The sequence below is a fragment of the Lithobates pipiens genome, unplaced genomic scaffold (genome assembly GCF_037356315.1).
Source record: "Lithobates pipiens isolate NorthernLeopardFrog02 unplaced genomic scaffold, aLitPip1_a1.2 Scaffold_18, whole genome shotgun sequence".
Taxonomy (NCBI): Eukaryota; Metazoa; Chordata; class Amphibia; order Anura; family Ranidae; genus Lithobates; species Lithobates pipiens.
In genome coordinates, this window is record NW_027507758.1 from 247,048,260 (window position 1) to 247,068,045 (window position 19,786).

Consider the following 19,786-nt stretch of genomic DNA (forward strand, 5'->3'; position numbering starts at 1 on the left):
TTCATTCTAGTTACAAACCCATCTAGGCAACAATGTACTAAACTTATTTTAATACAAATAGCCACAAACAAATGTAGTTAACCTGCATCTGCCAAAAACATTGTATTAGTGAGTGAACAAACAATGTTTACTACAAACGATTACTGTGCCCACAAACCTGAAACTTGCCATTTTAAACTGTACAACAGTAAAGAAAAGCACATGGACCAGCACGAACGTAATAATAATAATAGGAACACATGACAAAATACTTACTTTTTTTCAGCACTCTCTTGATTCTTCTGTACTGATCCTGCTCCCTCAATTTGAGGTCTGACCAACATTTCCTCAGTTGATCCTTGGATTGCTATACCCCAAAATTCTTCTGCAGACTTTTCACAACTTTAGCCATGATCTTGGCCTTTCTCACTTTTGGGTTTGGGTAAGGTCCATGCTTCCCATCATAGTCAGCCCTCTTCAAGATGTCCACCATCTGCACCATTTCTACAAAGGTCATATTAAATGCCTTAAATCTCCTTCTGGGATCGGGACGTTTGTGGTTCCGGGCTTTCATCGTCCTCCTCATTGCTGCTCTCCTCTGCATGCACTTGCTCTTTCTTTGCCATGTGCTCTCCCACTGCATCGAAAGAGAAGGGGCAGGGAATATACTAGAAAGAAGTTCAGGGGCGGGCGGAGTTTCATGCATGCGCAGTGTTTTTATACGCAAGCATCGTAGTGCGATCTGTGAGTGCCGATCGTGCTAACTAAGGTACAATTTTAACTTGGGGCATCAGTGGCCTATACTGCTTATAGATTGAGGCCTATATTGGGACAAGATTAGGAGAGTTTAGTCTGACATTAGGGTTTGACTTGTGTTGTGTCTTGCAGAGAAAATGGATTGATTCAATGATTACAGCTTCCTCCCCCAATTCATTGATATGTACAGAGAGCTGCCCCATCTGTGGCAGGTAAAACACTCCTTTTATACGAATAAAATAAAGAGGCAGGCAGCGCTGGATCAATTTCTGAAATTGCTGAAGCCGCAGATCCCCACGACAAACATCAACTATTTGAAGACCAAAATTGGTGGCCTGAGGAGCACATATAATAGGGAGCGCAAGAAGGTCCAGGATTCCATGAGATCAGGAGCAGCAGCAGATGACATTTATGTCCCCAGACTGTGGTACTACGACAGACTGTGATTTCTGTCAGACCAGACTGAAATCAGGCCATCACTCTCAGCCCTTCTTTCCACGCTTCCTTCCCCCCCAGCTGAGGGTTTCAACATCCAACCTGGGTCTTCCACCCAGGAAGAAGATGTGTAGGAGCCTAGCTTGAGTCAGGTATAGCATTGTTTAACATATTTCTCAAAATTGTGTTTAATTGATGAACAATAAACTAAAACTATGTCCCATTTTCATACACAGGAAAGCCTCAACCAGGAGGAGGCTGTGGAAAATTGCAGCCAGGAGATGGCGGGGAAAGTGGCAGCCAGGAGGTGGCAGGGGGAAAGTGGCAGCCAGGAGGAGGCGGGGATAAGTGGCAGCCAGGAGATGGCCGTGGATAAGTGGCAGCCAGGAGGTGGTCGGTCCCAGTAGCCTGACCGAATCCCAGGTTCCTCCCCTCCGCCTTCCAACAAAAAGGACCAGGAAGGGGAGGAACGTGCCTGAGTCAGCACTTTCTTTGATTCAGAAGGCTATTGCGACCCTCAGAACCACCTCCAATATTCAAGAGGCCTATGCCTGCATGGTAGCCAGCAAACTGCAGGAAATGGAGGTGGACCAATGCCTCTTTTGTGAGGAAGTGATATATCTGGCCCTAAATAAGGGGTTGAGGGGCAAACTCACAAGCAAAACCCACCTGTGTGAGTTGGACCATCCTCCTCCTCCTCCACCTCCTGCCACAACTCCAACACCAGAGCCACAGCCCGGAAGCAAGCATGGAAGCAAACATGGAAGGAAGACAAGAGTGTGATGGCCTGGGTTCAGTCTGGTCTGACAAAAGCCTGGGGACATGTATGTCATCTGCTGCTGCTCCAAATCTCTCGGAATCCTGCACCGGATTGTGTTCCCTATTAAATGGACTCCTCAGGCTACCAATTTTGCCTGTAAAATAGTTGATGTGTCCCTTGGGGCACAAAGGCTTCGCCAATTTCACCAGTTTATCCAGGGTTGCCTTCCTCTTTATTTTGTTTTGACCCCTAATAAATGACTATTTTCTTATCACAAATATTTGGCTATGTATTTTGTTTGTGAGTAGGCAGTTACATTTCAAAAATACAATGTTAAATTAACAAGGGACACCAACACCAACCAATCTCTTTTAGGTTAAAAAATACAAGATAATAATGGTGTTGTGGTAACGTGACACTTGACCACAAAAATGAATCAGAAGATCTTGATTAAAAAAAAGTAGATCACTTTAAAAAAAATATATAAACATTATTCTGTAGATCTGGCAAAAACAATTATAAAGATTATTCATGAGATCACAAGAAATAATACAGAAATCAGTTTGTCAGAACTCTGTGTGAATATCAGCAGCAAAACAACTTCCTTATTCTTGCATTATAAAAGAAGAAGAAAATGCACTGCATTAAAAAATTAAGAAATTTGCAGCGTGACAAATGTGCTATTTCCATTATGAACGCTAGTTTTACCAGACCGAGCGTTTCCGTCTCATACTTGATTCAGAGCATGCGTGGAATTTTGTGCATCGGAATTGTAAACACACGCTTGGAATTTACAACGGATTTTGTTGTCGGAAAATTTGAGATCCAGCTCTCAAATTTTTGTTGAAATTTTGTTGAAATTCCGACAGAAAATGTCCGATGGAGCCTACGCATGGTCGGAATTTCTGACAACAAGCTCACATCGAACATTTGTTGTCGGAAATTCCGACCGTGTGTACGCAGCAATACAGTTTTACAGTTTTAAGCTAACTTCAGACTGATGCATAGTTTAACCACTTGCCCACAGGGCAGTTATACCCCTTCCTAACCAATTTTCAGCTATCAGTGCTCTCACATTTTGAAAGACAATATCTCAGTCATTCAACACTGTACCCGTATTACATTTTTATCTTTTTTTTCACACAAATAGAGCTTTCTTTTGGTGGCATTTAATCACTATTAGTTTTTTTTATTCTTTTTGCAATATAAATTAAAAAATACCCCAAATTTTGTAAAAAAAATGCATTTGCTTAGTTTCTGTTATAAAATTGTTATAAAATTTAGCAAATTAGTAATTTTTCTTCATACATTTTGGCAAACAATTTATACTGCTACATTTGTGAAAGTTATTGAGTCTACACGCTATGGTGCCAATCACTGAAAATTGACTTGATGCACTGATGGCCTATCTCAATCATTGAGACACTAAGAAGCCAGGACAGTAAAAATACCACCAGGACATATACCCCCTAAATTACCCCTTTTCGAAAAGTAGACATTCCAAGATAATTAGTAAGAGGCATGGTCAGTTTTTTGAAGTTGTACTTTTTTCCCACAATTCTTTGCAAAATTAAGATTATTTTTTTCTTTTTTTTTTCCCACAAAATTATCATATTCGGCCACTAGTGGGGGTTAAAAGCACCCCACTAGCGGCCGAAAAGTGCAGCTAAAACGACAGTAAATCACCGATAAAACTAGCGGCACTTTACTGCTAACGCGGAGCGGTGCCAGTGTGAGAGGGATACAATAGCACAGCGGGTAGGATCTCTCTATCCACCTGGTATGTGTGTGGATGCAGGAGCTGGGTCAGTTTTTTTCCTTCAACCTGCTGGTTGATCAAAAAAGAATGAATCATGTATGTCCAGCTTTCTGAAATGTAATGGTTGGCATAACAGCCAGGCATCTTAAATTAAGGAAAGTCAGCAATGGTAGTTCCTGTGTTTTATTAATAACAGGTTTTCTTAACCGCTTGCCACCCAGGCCAATTCTGAAATTTCTCTCATACTTGTAAAAATCATTATTCTTTGCAAGAAGCCCCAAACATTAAATATTTGTTTAAGCAGAGGCCCTAGAGTAAAAAATGGTGGGTGTTGCAATTTTTTTCACACGGTATTTGCGCAGCGTTTTTTCAAGTGCAATTTTTTGGGATAAAATACATTTTAATGAATTTTAGTGAACAAAAACACAATTTAATGTAAAAAAGAGATAGTAATATCCATGCTCAGACATAGACACTGTAAACACTAAGCAGTCAGCAACAATTTGTTGATTTGAAGATGAAATCTTAATAGACATAATATGCAGTGCTCAACTACATAATAATAATACAATTCATGCAAAGTCCATTGAAGGTAGATTTCAAAAGATGGAAATCCCCGCACCACTTTCAATGTGAACAATGGATACACACAGCACCACAGTGATGAGGCGGCAAATCTCCTTACCAGGGGATGTAGACTCTCAAATTATAGAGTGGTCTATAACACTTTATTGTTGTCAATGACCAATTTCCAATCAGAGATCGACACCAAGCATCAACTGGGAATCTTTCTAATAACAGCTGGTCCAAAATAAGAAGCCGTGCCCTTAACAGATATCCATAAACATCAACAGAGGATCTTAGTGACTGGCAGTTTCCTCAAAACATAACCCCCCCCCCCCCCCCCCCCGGTTTGGTTTGCAGCAGAACATGCGAACAAGCAAAAAATGTGTGCGAACATGTGAACACCATTAAAGTCTATGGGACACGAACGTGAAAAATTTAAAGTGCTCATTTTAAATGCTGTTATTATAATGACAAGGTATTGCCATAAAATGTGTTTGGGGACCCAGGTCCTGCTGCAGGAGACATGTATCAATGCAAAAAAGGTAACCATAAAAATATTCATTTAAATATTTTGCCTGGGGGGTCTCCTTAGTCTGCCTGTAAAGTAGAGCATCCTTACCATGTTCGTAACAGTACCACAGCAAAATGACATTTCAAAAGGAAAAAATGTCATTTAAAATTGCTTGCGGCTGTAATGTATTGTAGGATCGCAATATAGATAAAAATCATTGACAAAAATGGTGTGGGCCCCCCCCCCCCCCCCAGTTCATAACAGGTCCTTTTGGTCTGGTATGAATATTAACCCCACCCCAAAATAAAAAAATAATTTGCGTGGGGGTCCCCCAAAATCCATACCAGGTCCTTCAGGTCCCACCCCCCCAAAAAGTGCCAAAAAAGTAAAAATAACAGGAGACAGTTTTTGAAAAATCCTTTATTAAAAAAAAAAAGTGTCTCGCGATGTAAATCCATCGTCAATCACGGCGCCAATGGACACAAAAAAAAATCTGAAAAACTCTGCCCCCATGGGAGCCGTCTCGCCAACCGCTGTCTCTTGGCTGGGACAGCTCTTATATGGCCAAGGCCATGGCCACCAGGTGACGTAACCAGGTTAACCGGGTCACCCGCCCCATTCTGACATCACATGATGTCAGAGGGTGGCGGGGTCACCTGTTTACATCACCGGGTGGCCCACCCTTGACTATATAACAGCTGTCACAGCAAAAAGACTGCTGTCATGGGGGCGCCTCCCAAGGAGGTGGAGTTTTTAGGTTTTGTGTTTTTTTCGGGACCGTTGGTGCTTTCATTGAAGGATGGACATTGCAGGACACTTTATTTTTATTTTTTACTAAAGGAATTGTCCAAAACTGTCTCCTGTCATTTTTACATTTTGACACTTTTTTTTGGTGAATGGGGAGGGGTACAATGCACCCGATACCCATTCACATGGGGGGGGGGAGTCGAGATCTGGGGTCACTTTAATCAATGAAATTCAAACTTAAATGTACATAGTCAGAATGTGCATCAAAAACAAACTTCCAAGAGGGCTGCGCCATCTAGCGTGCTTGCATTATGCGTCAAGGTCCCACTTAGGCCAAGATCGGTTTGATCAAATGCTTGTTCAAGCTGGTAACGTCTGGTAAACAAAAGCCTGAAACCAGAAGTGACAAAATCCTTGTCGCTTCCAATTTCTGATCTCACAGAGAGGGAGGAACAACGTCAATTCATCTCTCTCTGCTGAGTGCACAGAATTCAGCTGATCAGAGCAGTGTTGGGCTCCCTGATTGGACAGAAGAGCCCGGGAAAGGCAGAGGCGGTGAGAGGGGGGCACCCCTTCTGCTGCCTGTAGAAGCTGTCAATCGTCTCTATAGCCATTTGAATCACTTTTACTTTACAGGGAATCGGCTACTGAAAATGTTAATGCTGGGATGAATCCTACAGATGAAGTTAACATCCCAGTATAACCAGTATAAATTCAGGGTGTCATATGAGGTCCTACGGGCGGGAAGTGTTAATAACTGTAGATTATGATTTATTTTATATAATATAAAGCACACCTATCAGGACAGAAATAAATGAGCTTCCACTGCTGACCTCCTGAAATGCTAGCCGTCTGGTGCCTTGCTTCAGTACATCAGGGTCACTGACCCAAAACATGTAAACAGCAAAAGTCAGAATTCCATCTCAACACTTGATCTGGTTTAATGACTGAAGCCAAAGCTGTCTGCCATTGGCACTTGACAATAATACACCTGACCCGCATGCATGTTCCAGATCAGTGACTCAGTAGCTATTAAAGCTAAAGCATGATAGGCAGGACACTACCATTTTCATAAAGAGGTCAGCAGTGGCAGCCTACATATCTCTCATGTACTGAAAAAGTACATGGACTGCCAATCTGCGCATGCTAACCTACTTTTAACATTTCTAATTGTCTTGATGTTTATCATCTTAAAGAGGAATTGCAGTCTGCTCACATAACTTGTAATAAAACCATCTTTGCCGTTCTGAAGCTTCCCTCCAGCCACCTTGCATATTATTTTATATATACTGTGATTCTGTACTTGCCAAATATGCTGCAGAAATCTCCCTCCACAGAGTCTGACTGCAACCATTTTAGCTGTGGGCAGCTGAAGCTGCTGCCTGTTCACCTCCTGGATTTACATAGGCACACCTCCAGCTCTGCCGCTCTCATTGGCCCTCTTATGATTCAGCCCCCCCCCCCTTCCAGGCAAACTCTCATGAGAGTGACACCAGACAAGAAACAGGAAATATTACCAAAGGGGAGCCTTGTTTCTCCTGAAAAAACAATATATGTATAATTTTGTTATCTTAAAGCAGAACCTCAGTCCTGCTCTGGACCGGCTCTGCCCACTTTCTTCAGCACCGCCATTATTGCACATGCACAGATGCACCGAAGCCTTTGTGTCTTGGCAGAGCCCTTTAGTGCATCTGCACATGTGCAGGTGGTTTTCCACACATGTGGAAAGACGAGGAAGGTTTGGCACATCTCTGATTGCCATCTTTGCGCAAGCACCGAAAAACTCACACGTGAACAGAAGGTCAGGGAATGCATTAACCTCCCTGGCGGTATGATTATTTCCGATTTTTGATGGTCAAAGCGGTACATTGTTTTGCATGGAAATTTGGCGTTTTATATTGTAGGCCTGTAATTCTTAAATCTGTCCAAATAAAAGTCTAGTAGACATCCTGGGTATGATAACGTTCGAAACACGAAATCATAAATTATAATATAATAAATAACTATAAATAATTATAAAAAATAATAATATAATAATAATAAAACGTATTCAAAAATGTAATCAAATCAAAAACACAGAAATTTGCAGAATTGTCGCTGTCATTACTTTTAGTGTTTGATGATGAATTTCCTCACAAATCACTATCTCTCTATTCTGCAAGTGATTCTAATTTATTATCGCTGTTTTCTAGGTGGTCTAAAACAGCTTTTGATGTAAAGGGACACTTTTTGGTTGCCATAGACAATCTCCAGCTTCCAGGCAGAAAAAACCGTATTTATAATATAAAACAGCATGCAGGGCACTGGACAGACCATTAGGGACAAAAGGGATGTGAAATAATGTGATCCAGTAATGTAATCTGTAAGATTACAGTGTACTGTATGTATAGTGTGTTTTTAATCTTTTGAATTTGGCGTGATTCTCCGGCTTCGTGCGTTGCAACGCTCGCAGGGAACGGAGCTCGGCACAGTGATAGATCCGGTAGAGGACAGCTCGCGCATATAGAGTGGGGAGACTTCGCAGGATCCTGGGGACAAGGTAAGTAACTGTACCTGGATCCTGCGATGTGATCCCGAGTGTGGCTCGGGGGTTACCGCATTTGGTACTGAAAATCCACCCAGAGCCAGACTCTGGATTACCGCCAGGGAGGTTAAGGTAAAAAAGTTTAAGCTTTTGAACCACTCTAAATATATTTTTTAGGTGACATTTCAGTTGAACTATGGCATGTTGGCAAAATGTAAATACAACATTTTTTTAAACAAATTATAGGACATTCATTTTATAATCTGATGTTTCAGATGTTTATAATTAAATGTGAAACACACTGGCCGCCTACCTGACACACACTGACCATTACACTAACCTGACACACACTGACCATTACACTGACCTGGCACGCACTGACCATTACGCTGACCTACCTGACACGCACTGACCTACCTACCTGACACACACTAACCTACCTGACACACGCTGACCTACCTGACACACACTGACCATTACACTGGCCTACCTGACATGCACTGCCCTACCTACCTGACATGCACTGACCTACCTGACATACACTGACCTACCTACTTGACATGCACTGACCTACCTACCTGACACGCACTGACCTACCTACCTTTCACACACCGACCTACCTGACATGCACTGACCTACCTGACATACACTGTGCTACCTACCTGACATGCACTGACATACACTGACCTACCTACCTGACATGCACTGACCTACCTACCTGACACACACTGACCCAGAGACATTTGCCACTCATATCTGTGGGGGAAAAGTGCATCTCATGGTGCGGAAAATATGGTACTTCCTGGATAGAGATGCTAGTTCAGAGATGTTACAAATATGTAAATTCTTGTGCTGTGTAGTTTATTGCCTCAGGCTCTTTCCTTGTCAGAACCTATAATTGTCCTGGATCCTGCAAGATTGTCCTGGAATATACAAAAAAATCCAGGTGTTCTGCAGATCAAAGACATGCTCAAAAGCAGAGTGCAGGAAAAGATTCATCCGCCACTTGGCTTCAAATCTATGCAGTTACTTTCAAGCAGAGCGATCACTTTGTAATGCCAACAGCCAGGATTTTTACTCCCATTCATTATTAAAACTTTGTAAAGGAAAGGGAAGGACCTTACTTCCCACCACCAATCACTCAGGGGTAGTTTTGTTGCGGCTGATCAGCTGCATAAGGGGCACTGCATCATTGCATACGCCTAACCTCTGTAAACTATACATGTGGGGTTATTTACGAAAGGCAAATCCACTTTGCACTACAAGTGCAAACTACAAGTGCAAAGTCCACTTGAAATTGCACTGCAAGTGCACTTGGAAGTGCAGTCGCTGTAAATTTGAGGGGTAGATCTGAAATTTTCCTTGCATGTCCCCCTCGGATCTATACTGACTTTACTTCCAAGTGCACTTTCAGTGCTATTTCAAGTGCACTTTGCACTTGTAGTTTGCACTTGTAGTTCAAAGTGGATTTGCCTTTCATAAATAACCCCCATGGTGTTGTTTGGCACATGCTACTGACTTTACATTGGGGGTTATTTACTAAAGGAAAATCCACTTTGCACTGCAAGTGCACTTGGAAGTAAAGTCGTTGTAGATCCGAGGGGGACATGCAAGGAAAATAAAAAACAGCATTTTAGCTTGCACATGATTGGATGATAAAATCAGCAGAGCCTCCCCTCATTTCAGATCTTCCCCTTAGATTTAGAGCGACTGCACTTCCAAGTGCACTTTCAGTGCAAAGTGGTTTTGCCTTTCGTAAATAACCCGCACTGTGTTGTATGATATATACTGCTGCACTTGACTGTATATAATATGTTACACATAGTCCTAAAACCACTAAAGCGTTCATTGGGGTTGATTTACTCAAAGAGTAGAGGCTGAAAGTTAGTGAACAAGATGAAGCCGTGTTCTCTTTGGATATCCAATTGTGTGCAAAAGGAAATAAAAAGTAGGATTTTTGCTTGCACATTATTGGTTATTCCAGGTAAGTACAGCCGCACTTGATTCATTGACATTCAGTTTGTATACAATAGAAATATATTTCTGAAATCTCATGAATTATGCAAAATTTCATGTATGAAAAAATCAATATAAACAAGGGTGCTGATAAGCCTCTAATGTGATAGCATAGTACAGGTAACAGATTCACCTTTAACCCCCCCCCCCCCCCTTACATTTTGTTAAAGCCAATTGAAACTGGCTGTGCTTGATAAGCTTCTGTCTCATCGAGAGCTTCAAGAGTCATTCTTTACAGGGGAGATTAGCGAACATGTATTTGCTGCTCTCCCATCACTCTCCATCCTCACACCTGTCAAAATGGTCCCCAGCACCTAGAAGTGACAGGTGAGCCTGGGACACATTGTGAAAGGGAGTCAGTATATTTCAGAGCATTTAGAAGTGACTGAGTGGCTTTAACAGCCTGATTAATGTCTATTAGATAGGCAGCAGCCAGGAGCATAAACATAAAAGCTAGGAGTTTGTTTACATGCAGCCCTGCTGATGTTGACATAGTAATTACATTCATGGCAGCAAAAGGGTCAAACTGAACTCTAGGTTGATATAAAATACACCTATTAATGGACAAGGCTAGATTTAGACCTTGGAGGGCCCAGGGCACTTCAGGGTCAGGGGGCCCCTCATACACGGAGTTGGTTTACATTCTGAATGACAGGCACACATTTTCAAAATGCATGATGCAACATCATTCTGAGGTCACACGTGCACACAGTTATAGGCCACCTTCCTTAAGAGCGTAAGAGCTCTGCTCTATATGTAGTTTGCTTAAGTTGCAGAATTTCGTTTTTAAAAATGATACAATATACCAGTCCAGAGTAAAATCATTTACAGAGGATGGCAGGCAAAATATTACCTCCCAAGATACAATTAATAAAAGAAAGGATTTTGCTATTATTAATTAATTTATATTATTATTTTGTTATTAATTATTTTTTTATTACTTTATATATATTTTTTCTATTATTTTATAATGTTTTTGTATAGAGGGAGGGCCCGTCTGTCAGGGGGCCCAGGACAGTTTCCCCTGTTGCCCCCTTATAAATCTGGCACTGCTACTGGAGCCCTGTAATCACAAATACATCAATAAATATATTTTTAACCACTTGTCGACCAGGCTTTTCCTGGCACTTTTTTTGCTTACAAGTTTAAATTAGTATTGTTTACTCAAATATTACTAAAATTACTAAATTACTAATAACCCCCAAACATTATACATTTTCTTTAGAAGAGACCCTAGGGAATAAAATGGCATTCATTGCAATTTTTTATGTTACGCGGTATTTGTGCCGAGGCTTTGCAAACACATTGTTTTGGAAAAAAAAACACTTTAATGAATAAAAGAAAAAAAAAAGCAATAGTTTGCATAATGTGAAAGATGATTTTACGTCAAGTAAATTCATACCTAACATGTCACGATTTAAAATTGCACACACTTGTGGAATGGCGACAAGCTATGGTACTTAAAAATCTCCATAGGTTATGTTTTAAATCCCTTTACCAATTACCTGTTTAGCGTTACAGAGGAGGTCTAGTACTAGAATTATTGATATTGCTCTAACGTTCAGGTGATACCTCATATGAGTGGTTCAAATACCATTTACATAGGAGTGCGCGACTTATGTATCTGTTCAGTTCTGTGTGTGAGCACAGAGGGATTGAGGCGCTTTACTTTTTTTTTTTTTTTCTTTTTTTTTACACCGTCCCTTTAATTTTTTTTTATTCACTTTTATTTCTATTATAAGGAATGCAAACATACTCAATACAAATCAGGATGACATGTCCTCTTTATGGAGATATCTTTGGTTAAAAAGACCCCACATCTTTTCTTTACCTTTAAAAGCAAAAGATAGAAAGAAAATTTGATCTTTCACTTTAAAAAAATATATATTTATTTTCTTCCAGCCTGGACTGGAAGTGCCGTCATGACATCACTCCAGTCCTCCAAGGCCATAGAGTCAATCATAGAGTATTGAGAGTATTGACTCAAGGGGGGCCGAGTACAAATGCACGCCACACTTTTCAGATATTTATTTGTAAAAAAAAATTGAAAACCATTTATCATTTTCCTTCCACTTCACAATTATATGCCACTTTGTGTTGGTCTATCACATAAAATCCCAATAAAATACATTTCCAACATTTCCAAATGCAATTCCAACATGCAAAAACTCACGCATGCTCAGATTCAACTATGAGATGGAAGCTAATGGCTACTGGCTATTGAACTTCCTTTTTTTAGTCCCGTCGTACGTGTTGTATGTCACGCGTTCTTGACGGTCGGAATTTGGTGTGACCCTTTTGTACGCAAGACAGCTTGAGTGAAATCCCTTCGGAATTCCTTCAGGAAAACCATCAGAGCTTTTTCCGACCAAAATTCCGATCGTGTGTACGCGGCATTAGACGTACATCTAAATGGATACAACATACAGGAATATGGGAAGTCATTATAGAGACTGATACACATACACCTTCACAGGTTGAACTGGATGAACTATTGTCTTTTTTCTGCTTTACCGACTATGTAACTATGTAAAAAGGAAAAAAGAAATATGTGAGGAGGAGGAAAAAAATGAAGGGGGGGGGGGGGGGGGGGTGGAGAGAAATATGGAAATAGGGAAAGGTCGCTTGGGAAAGGGGTAAGAATAAGTGGTGGGAAACATGGACGTGGGAAAGCACGTGAGGGGATTTGAATCTCTCTCCTCTGATGGTGGATGTAAACAGTATTAACTAGACCTCTTTTAGCAACTTCCTGGAGAGTTTTCCAGTCAGGCTCCATGAGGTATGCAAATGGCTTACACCTATAGCAAGGGCAATTTTCAGTTTTGTGTAAAGCTACATGGTTTGTTTATATCTACAAGCGCCCCTATCTGAAGTTTTTTGGTAAAGGTGAACTTTGCCTTTAAAAATATGCAAATATTTATTTTTCCAATAATATATTACAATGTTTATTCATTGTGCTCAGTCTGCTGCAGATTGAGGCATTGCTACTTTACTGCTCTCAGTTTGTTTTGTTGCTAAACTGGGAACTTAACTGTTATTACTTTTTTTATGGATACTGGTTTTATGGTTACTGATGGCAAATTGCTCTCATATTAAACACCTTTTTGTTATTGTTTTAACACTGGGAATAATTTTTACCATAGCCCACTTTATTATTTTCTTTCTTTCACTGTTTTGGATCGTTTTTCATTAGCAAACCCCTTTTAAACTATAATGAGTTACATAATCCTCTCACATAATGTGAAAGGGTTTAATATCTCAAACAAATAGAAGAAAGCTTTCCAAAATCAGAAGCGCTTGAAAGCTTATTTCAGGAAACCTACTTTGCTCATATTCATTAACCAAAATACTGAGATAAACATTACAAAAGACATAAAAGATTTATGATTTAAAAACAAACGCGTTGCTATGATTCTGTATAACAAATTTCCTTTTGTAATGTGACCCAGCTTGAAGATTCCAGACCCTACTCATCGAGCTGGAAAATAAAAATGGTTATAAACCTCGGACATGAAATATGAACAAAGCATTTCCCTCTATAATGTGTATTTGTTTTAACCACATCAATACTGGGCACTTTCGCCCCCTTCCTTCCCAGACCATTTTTCAGCTTTCAGTGCTCTCGCACTTTTAATGACAATTGCACAGTCATGCTACGCTGTACCCAAATGAAATTTTTATCATTTTGTTACCACAAAAAAAAAAGTGTGGAGACTAATACTTGGCTATGTATTTTACTTCAAATGACAGTTTGGGAGTAGGCAGTTACATTTAGAAAAATACAATGTAAAGTTGACAAGGGACACCAACATATTTTTATTTTTGATCTTAAAAACTACGGGATAATGGTGATGTGGTAACTTGCCCAAAAAAAAAAAAAGCATAATAATATTATTCTTGATATCACTAGAAAATAAAAAGTCTTTGCAAATTAGTTTGCAATAACTCCATCAGTATCACCAGCAAAGCAGCTTCATTATTATACCATTAAAGAAGAAGAGAATGTGCGTTGCATTTCGAGATTTCATAATTTGCCACATCACGAATGTTAATTCTCCATCAAGAATGCTAGTTTACAAGACCGACCACTTCTGGCTCGTCCTTGCTTCCAAGCATGCATGTTTGTACGTTGGACTTTTGTCCAATGGACTTGTGTACACACGCTCGGAAAAAACACATGGAAATTTTTAAAACCTGCCATCCAATTGTCCAATGGAGCGTACAAACGGTCAAATTTTCCACCAATTACCTTTCATCACACAATTCCCGCCAGAAAATCCGATCATGTGTACACTGCTTAAGGCTCGATTCACATCTATGCATATTGCTTTTGAGCGTTTGTGCAGTACTTTTTGCTGTGCTTTCTGCATTTTTGTAACAGTTTTTACATTGTTTTGCTGCGATTTGCATTTTGAGATTTGTGTGTTTTTTTTTACATTAATTGTATATAGCTGGTTGCTAAGGAGCATATCGAGAAGCCAGCCGCCGTGTTCTTAGCAACCGATGAGTCATCAGTTGAAAACTGGCTTCCCCGCTGATTTTATTGCTGTTTAAAGAGCAACAATAAAAATGAAAAATTTATTTAAATATAGTACCTGGGGGGTCCCCTTAGTCTGCCTGTAAAGTGACACATCTGTACCATGGCTAGAACCTACTGCAGCAAAACTGAAATTTCTAAAGAAAAAAAAACGAATCAAATCACATTTAAATTGCCGGCAATACAATACCATTGCCGTCAATAGAATTTTTTTTAAAAAAAATGGTGTGGGGGTCCCCCTCAATCCATACCATGCCTTTCAGGTTAGTAGGGCAGTAAGGCAGTGGGAGGTGTCAGTAGAGCAGTGAATGGTGTCAGTAGGTTAAATGTTGGTGTCAGTAGGGCAGTGGACAGTGTCTGTCAGTAGAACAGTGGACTGTGTCAATAGGGTAGAGGAAGGTGTCAGTAGGGCAGTGAAAGTTGTGAGTAGTTTTTTAAATTAGCATTTTTTTTTTTACAAACTTATTCTTTTAATTATTTTTACAGGTTTTTTTTAGCAGCCTTGTCAGGGGAGCTTTGGTGAAATATCAGGGGTCTAAATGGACCCATGATGTCTCATTTGTGGGACAGAGAAAGGACATTGAGGACACAGTCCTCAATCTCCAGCTCTGTGACCTCACCTGCACAGAATAAATAAACAGGAAGAGCCCTGCACAGTCTCTCTGTTCATTCACAAACTGAAGCATAGTAAAAACATATTTACTGGTCCTTTCACCAGCTCTTTATCTTAAAACAATTCCCACACCAGCCGGTAGATGGGAAGGGAGAGAAAGCTGCCAGCGCTGAGAGGGGGGACGACAAGGGATCATACAGTGGGACCCAGGCAGCAGAAGAAAGGGGTACTTGGATTAGAGTGGCAGCAGGGGTGACATTTATTGGAACCGATCCCCTGTAGTTCCCCCCTTGCAGCAGCTGAAAGATGGCAGGAGAGAGAAGAGGAGAAGCCAGACTTCAGCTGCTGCAGGGGGTAGTTACGGAGCTTAGTATGCAGTGGCGCAGCATACCAAGCTATTCCATCCCTGCGCCGCTCTGCATATGTGGGAGGAGCAGTCCAGCAAGAAGGGATATGATTTACCTGTCACCTGTCCACAATTGATAGCTGGATCCCAATCGATGGGTTGCCAATCCCCGCTCTAACTGCTACTTCTGCTAGACAACCTGTTGTCTTGAAAAACAGACAAACAGACTGGATCACTAGGTAAAAATAAAGGAAAGAAATTATAAAAAAAGAAGACGAATGCAACCATCTCAATTGTAAGCTACAATATAATAAATGTTTGCTTTTGGGTTTGGCGATTTGGTTCATGAATTCCTTCCACTATGGTAAAGTGGAGGATCTGGTGGTATTCATCCTTCATCTTTAAGCTATGGTCGCTCAGAAATATTCTCACATAGAATGGCGATAGTTCTTTATTCAGTAGTCCCAGAAGGCAAAGGGGTGGAGGAAATATAGACTAAGGTCTGCACAAGGGTAGACAACAAAGAGATGACCCGAGACCAAAATCAATACATATGTTTAACATCTAACATATTGTAATGTTTTCCATTTAGGTACACTATGGAGACGAATAATGATACCGCAGCAATCAAAAGTGATGAACAGCTAGCACCAACAGTAAATGTGACAAATAGTCAAAATGGCTTTCCAGAAGCAAATAATAAACCAACAACAGTCATCAACATTACAGAAAACATTCCTTGTGAAACAAATGACATTTCTGAGGAATTTGACAGGCAACTAGAAGACATTATCCAAGCATATAACTCTTCTGATATTACAAGTAATGAAAATGAGAGTTTAAGTTTACCAACCAAAGAGCTACTATCCAATGATGATGGAGACACTGATGTTGCAAACACTGAAGAATCAAAGGAATCAACTTCTGCTTCGGATGCCCCTTTGGCCAAAGACTCAGCTGCTAGCAAAGAGCAAAGTCCTGAAAAAAAAATTCTGAAAGGATTAGGTATGTACTTGGACTGTTTTCTTTGGTTTACCTAGGCCAGTGGTGGCGAACCTTGGCACCCCAGATGTTTTGGAACTACATTTCCCATGATGCTCCACTACACTGCAAAGTGCAGGAGCATCATGGGAAATGTAGTTCCAAAACATCTGGAGTGCCAAGGTTCGCCACCACTGACCTAGGCAATATACAATGCTAGAGAAAGAAAATTTGAACTCTCGTGGGGTTTCTGGCAATAGTGGCTAGGAATGACCTGGCCTAGCCGGGTGGGGTTCAAGCCAGATTTGGAGAAAGTCCACTAATTTCAAATTTAGCTTTACACCTTATTAAAGACAATGAGAGGCAAAACTAGCTATTTTATCTGTCTTTTCTTGTACGACTAATGGGCAAGCTATTGAAAAAAGGGCATTGGTAGCTAGGCAATGCCATGTGTGGGGAAAGGGTCTTTTTATGTGGCTTAAAGCGCAATAAATCTTTTAAAGCCTAAGTGCAGCCAAATAAAAAACACAAAAATCAGCACAGGGGACATAACTTACAGTGGGTAGGATGTGCCCCTTGTGCTTTCTTCTTCTGCTCGATTCCTTCCAACTAATATTTTGAGTCGACCAGCCTTTAACAGCTCCCACATTTTGAATAACCCCTGTTGCACCAAACGATTATGGCGACAGAGGTTACTAGATCTATAGGACCTTTCAAAGGCTCTCATAAAAAGTTGCTCACCCTGCATGCCCTTTCCTCCCAGCTGTTACATTCATAGAAGATATACTATACACTACATTGAGGAGTTGAGTGGAAAGGATGGGCATAGTCAGCCATTCTTGATAAGAGCCTGTGACAGCTCTCACAGGTCAATAGAGTTGTATTACCTTCTAACCTTCCACACCAGAAGATTATAGAGGCATGGGTGGGGGGAATATGGATGGAGAAGGATTTCACCTAATGGAAGAGGCTTCAGCACACATGATACCTCTTACTAAATGTTATGTTAAATGTGCTGATTTTTGTGTTTTTTTATTTTTGTTGCACTTAGGTATAAATAACATGTTTGGGGGATGCCTTAAAGTGATTCTAAAGGCTGAAGGCTTTTTATCTTAATGCATTCTCTATGCACAAGAGCAGCGTCTCTCTCTCTGCACACTCCCTCCTCATAGGCTAGCAGCGGGAGCCATTGACTCCCATGGCTGTCAATCACAGACAGAGAGGAAGGAGCGGGGGCGGAGTTAAGCCACACTCTGTGTGTCAATGGACAAACAGAGCACAAGTTTTCCCATAACAAGCAGCTTGCTATGGTGGGCACTAGGTGGCGAGGAAGAGCTAGGTGGCGGCAGGGGACCCGAGAAACATAGAATCAGAGCTGTTCTCTGCAAAACCATTGAACAGAGCAAGTGAGGATAACATGTTTGTTATTAAAAAAAAAAAATAGGGTTTAACTCACTCAAATCACTTTAAAGCTAAACATCAGCCAGAAGGAATATATTCTGCCTAACAGGCATTGCCCTTGCCTTGTGTCAAAATGTTCTATCTTTCTTTTTTCATAGTCCATTTTTACCCTCTTTATTTACTCCTTGTTTCTTTAACCACTTAAGGACCGCCTCCTGCACATATATACGTCGGCAGAATGGCACGGCTGGGCACAAGCACGTACCTGTACGCTGCTCTTTAAGTGCCCAGCCGTGGGTCAGGAGCGTGCCGCCAGCGGCGCGCTCCCGACCCAGTCCTGAGCTTCGTGACCGTGGCCGTGGTCCCGTGATCGGGTCACAGAGCTGAAGAACGAGGAGAGGTCTTTGTAAACAAACCTCTCCCCGTGCTTCCTACTGTGGCTGTCACCGATCGTCTGTTCTCTATTATAGGGAAAGACGATCAGTGACATCACATGCCAGGCCACGCCCCCCTACAATAAAAAAAACACATAAGGTCATACATATCCCCTACACTGCCCCCTAGTGGTTAACTCCTTCACTGCCAGTGTCACTTACACAGGAATTAGTGCATTTAAATAGCACTGATTGCTGTATAAATGACAATAGTCCCAAAAATGTGTCAAAAATGTCCAATGTGTCCGCCATAATGTCACACTCACAATAAAAATCCCTGATTGCTGCCATTACTAGTAAAAAAAAAAAAATATTAATAAAAATTCCATAAAATTATCCCCTATTTTGTAAACGCTATAGTTTTTGCGCAAACCAATAAATAATTGCTAATTGCAATTTTATTTTTTTAACAAAAACATGTAGAAGAATGCGTATCAGCCTAAACTGAGGAAAAAAAAGTTTTTTATATATTTTTGGGGGATATTTATTATAGCAAAAAGTAAAAAATATTGAATTTTTTTCAAAATTGTCGCTCTATTTTTGTTTATAGCGCAAAAAATAAAAACCACAGAGGTGATAAAATACCACCAAAAGAAAGCTCTATTTGTGGGAAAAAAGGACGCCAATTTTGTTTGGGAGCCATGTCGCACGACCGTGCAATTGTCAGTTAAAGCGATGCAGTGCCGAATTGCAAAAAGGGGCTTGGTCCTTTGGCTGCAAATTGGTCCGGGGCTTAAGTGGTTAATCTTCCGGTGCCATTGTTTCCTCCTATCAGAAGTTTCCTTAATAAAAGCTGAATAGGAGCTGTGACGTGCTTATGTCATCACTTCCACTGTGGCTGGGTACAATCTCCCAGCACCTGGTCGCCACCCACCCACAGTGATAATTAATCATGGTTGCTTTGCGGACATTTACAAGTTATGAACAGTCCTAAGCGCCACTCTGAAAACTGCATCAGTGAATTCCCATGGTCTCATGAGAAATGCATCAAGCCATGTAGTGAACAGTACCGCATCACGTCAGCCCACCCCTTTATCTGCCCAAATCCAAGGTGCCAGTCCAGCTCACAACTGTAGACATTATATAGAAAATGTATTGTAATGCATCCAGAAAAACATATACAGTATCTCACAAAAGTGAGTACACTCCTCACATTTTTGTAAATATTTTACTATATCTTTTCATGTGACAACACTGAAGAAATTACACTTTGCTATAATGTAAAGTAGTGAGTGTACAGCTTGTATAACAGTGTAAATTTGCTGCCCCCTCAAAATAACTCAACACACAGACATTAATTTCTAAACCGTTGGCAACACAAGTGAGTACACCCCTAAGTGAAAATATCCAAATTGGGCCCAATTAGTTATTTTCTCTCCCCAGTGTCTTGTGACTTGTTAGTGTTACAAGGTCTCGGGTG

General features: G+C 40.7%; 1 protein-coding gene across 1 annotated transcript in view; it reads left to right on the forward strand.

The window, feature by feature from the left end:
* The window catches only part of TXLNB (taxilin beta), a 139,838-nt gene that overhangs the window by 9,164 nt on the left and 110,888 nt on the right, over positions 1 to 19,786 (forward strand). The window contains exon 2 of the mRNA XM_077486743.1: positions 16,143 to 16,555. Coding sequence (XP_077342869.1) covers positions 16,150 to 16,555 — 406 coding nt within the window. The 5' untranslated portion in view covers positions 16,143 to 16,149. The remainder of the gene's footprint in view (positions 1 to 16,142; positions 16,556 to 19,786) is intronic.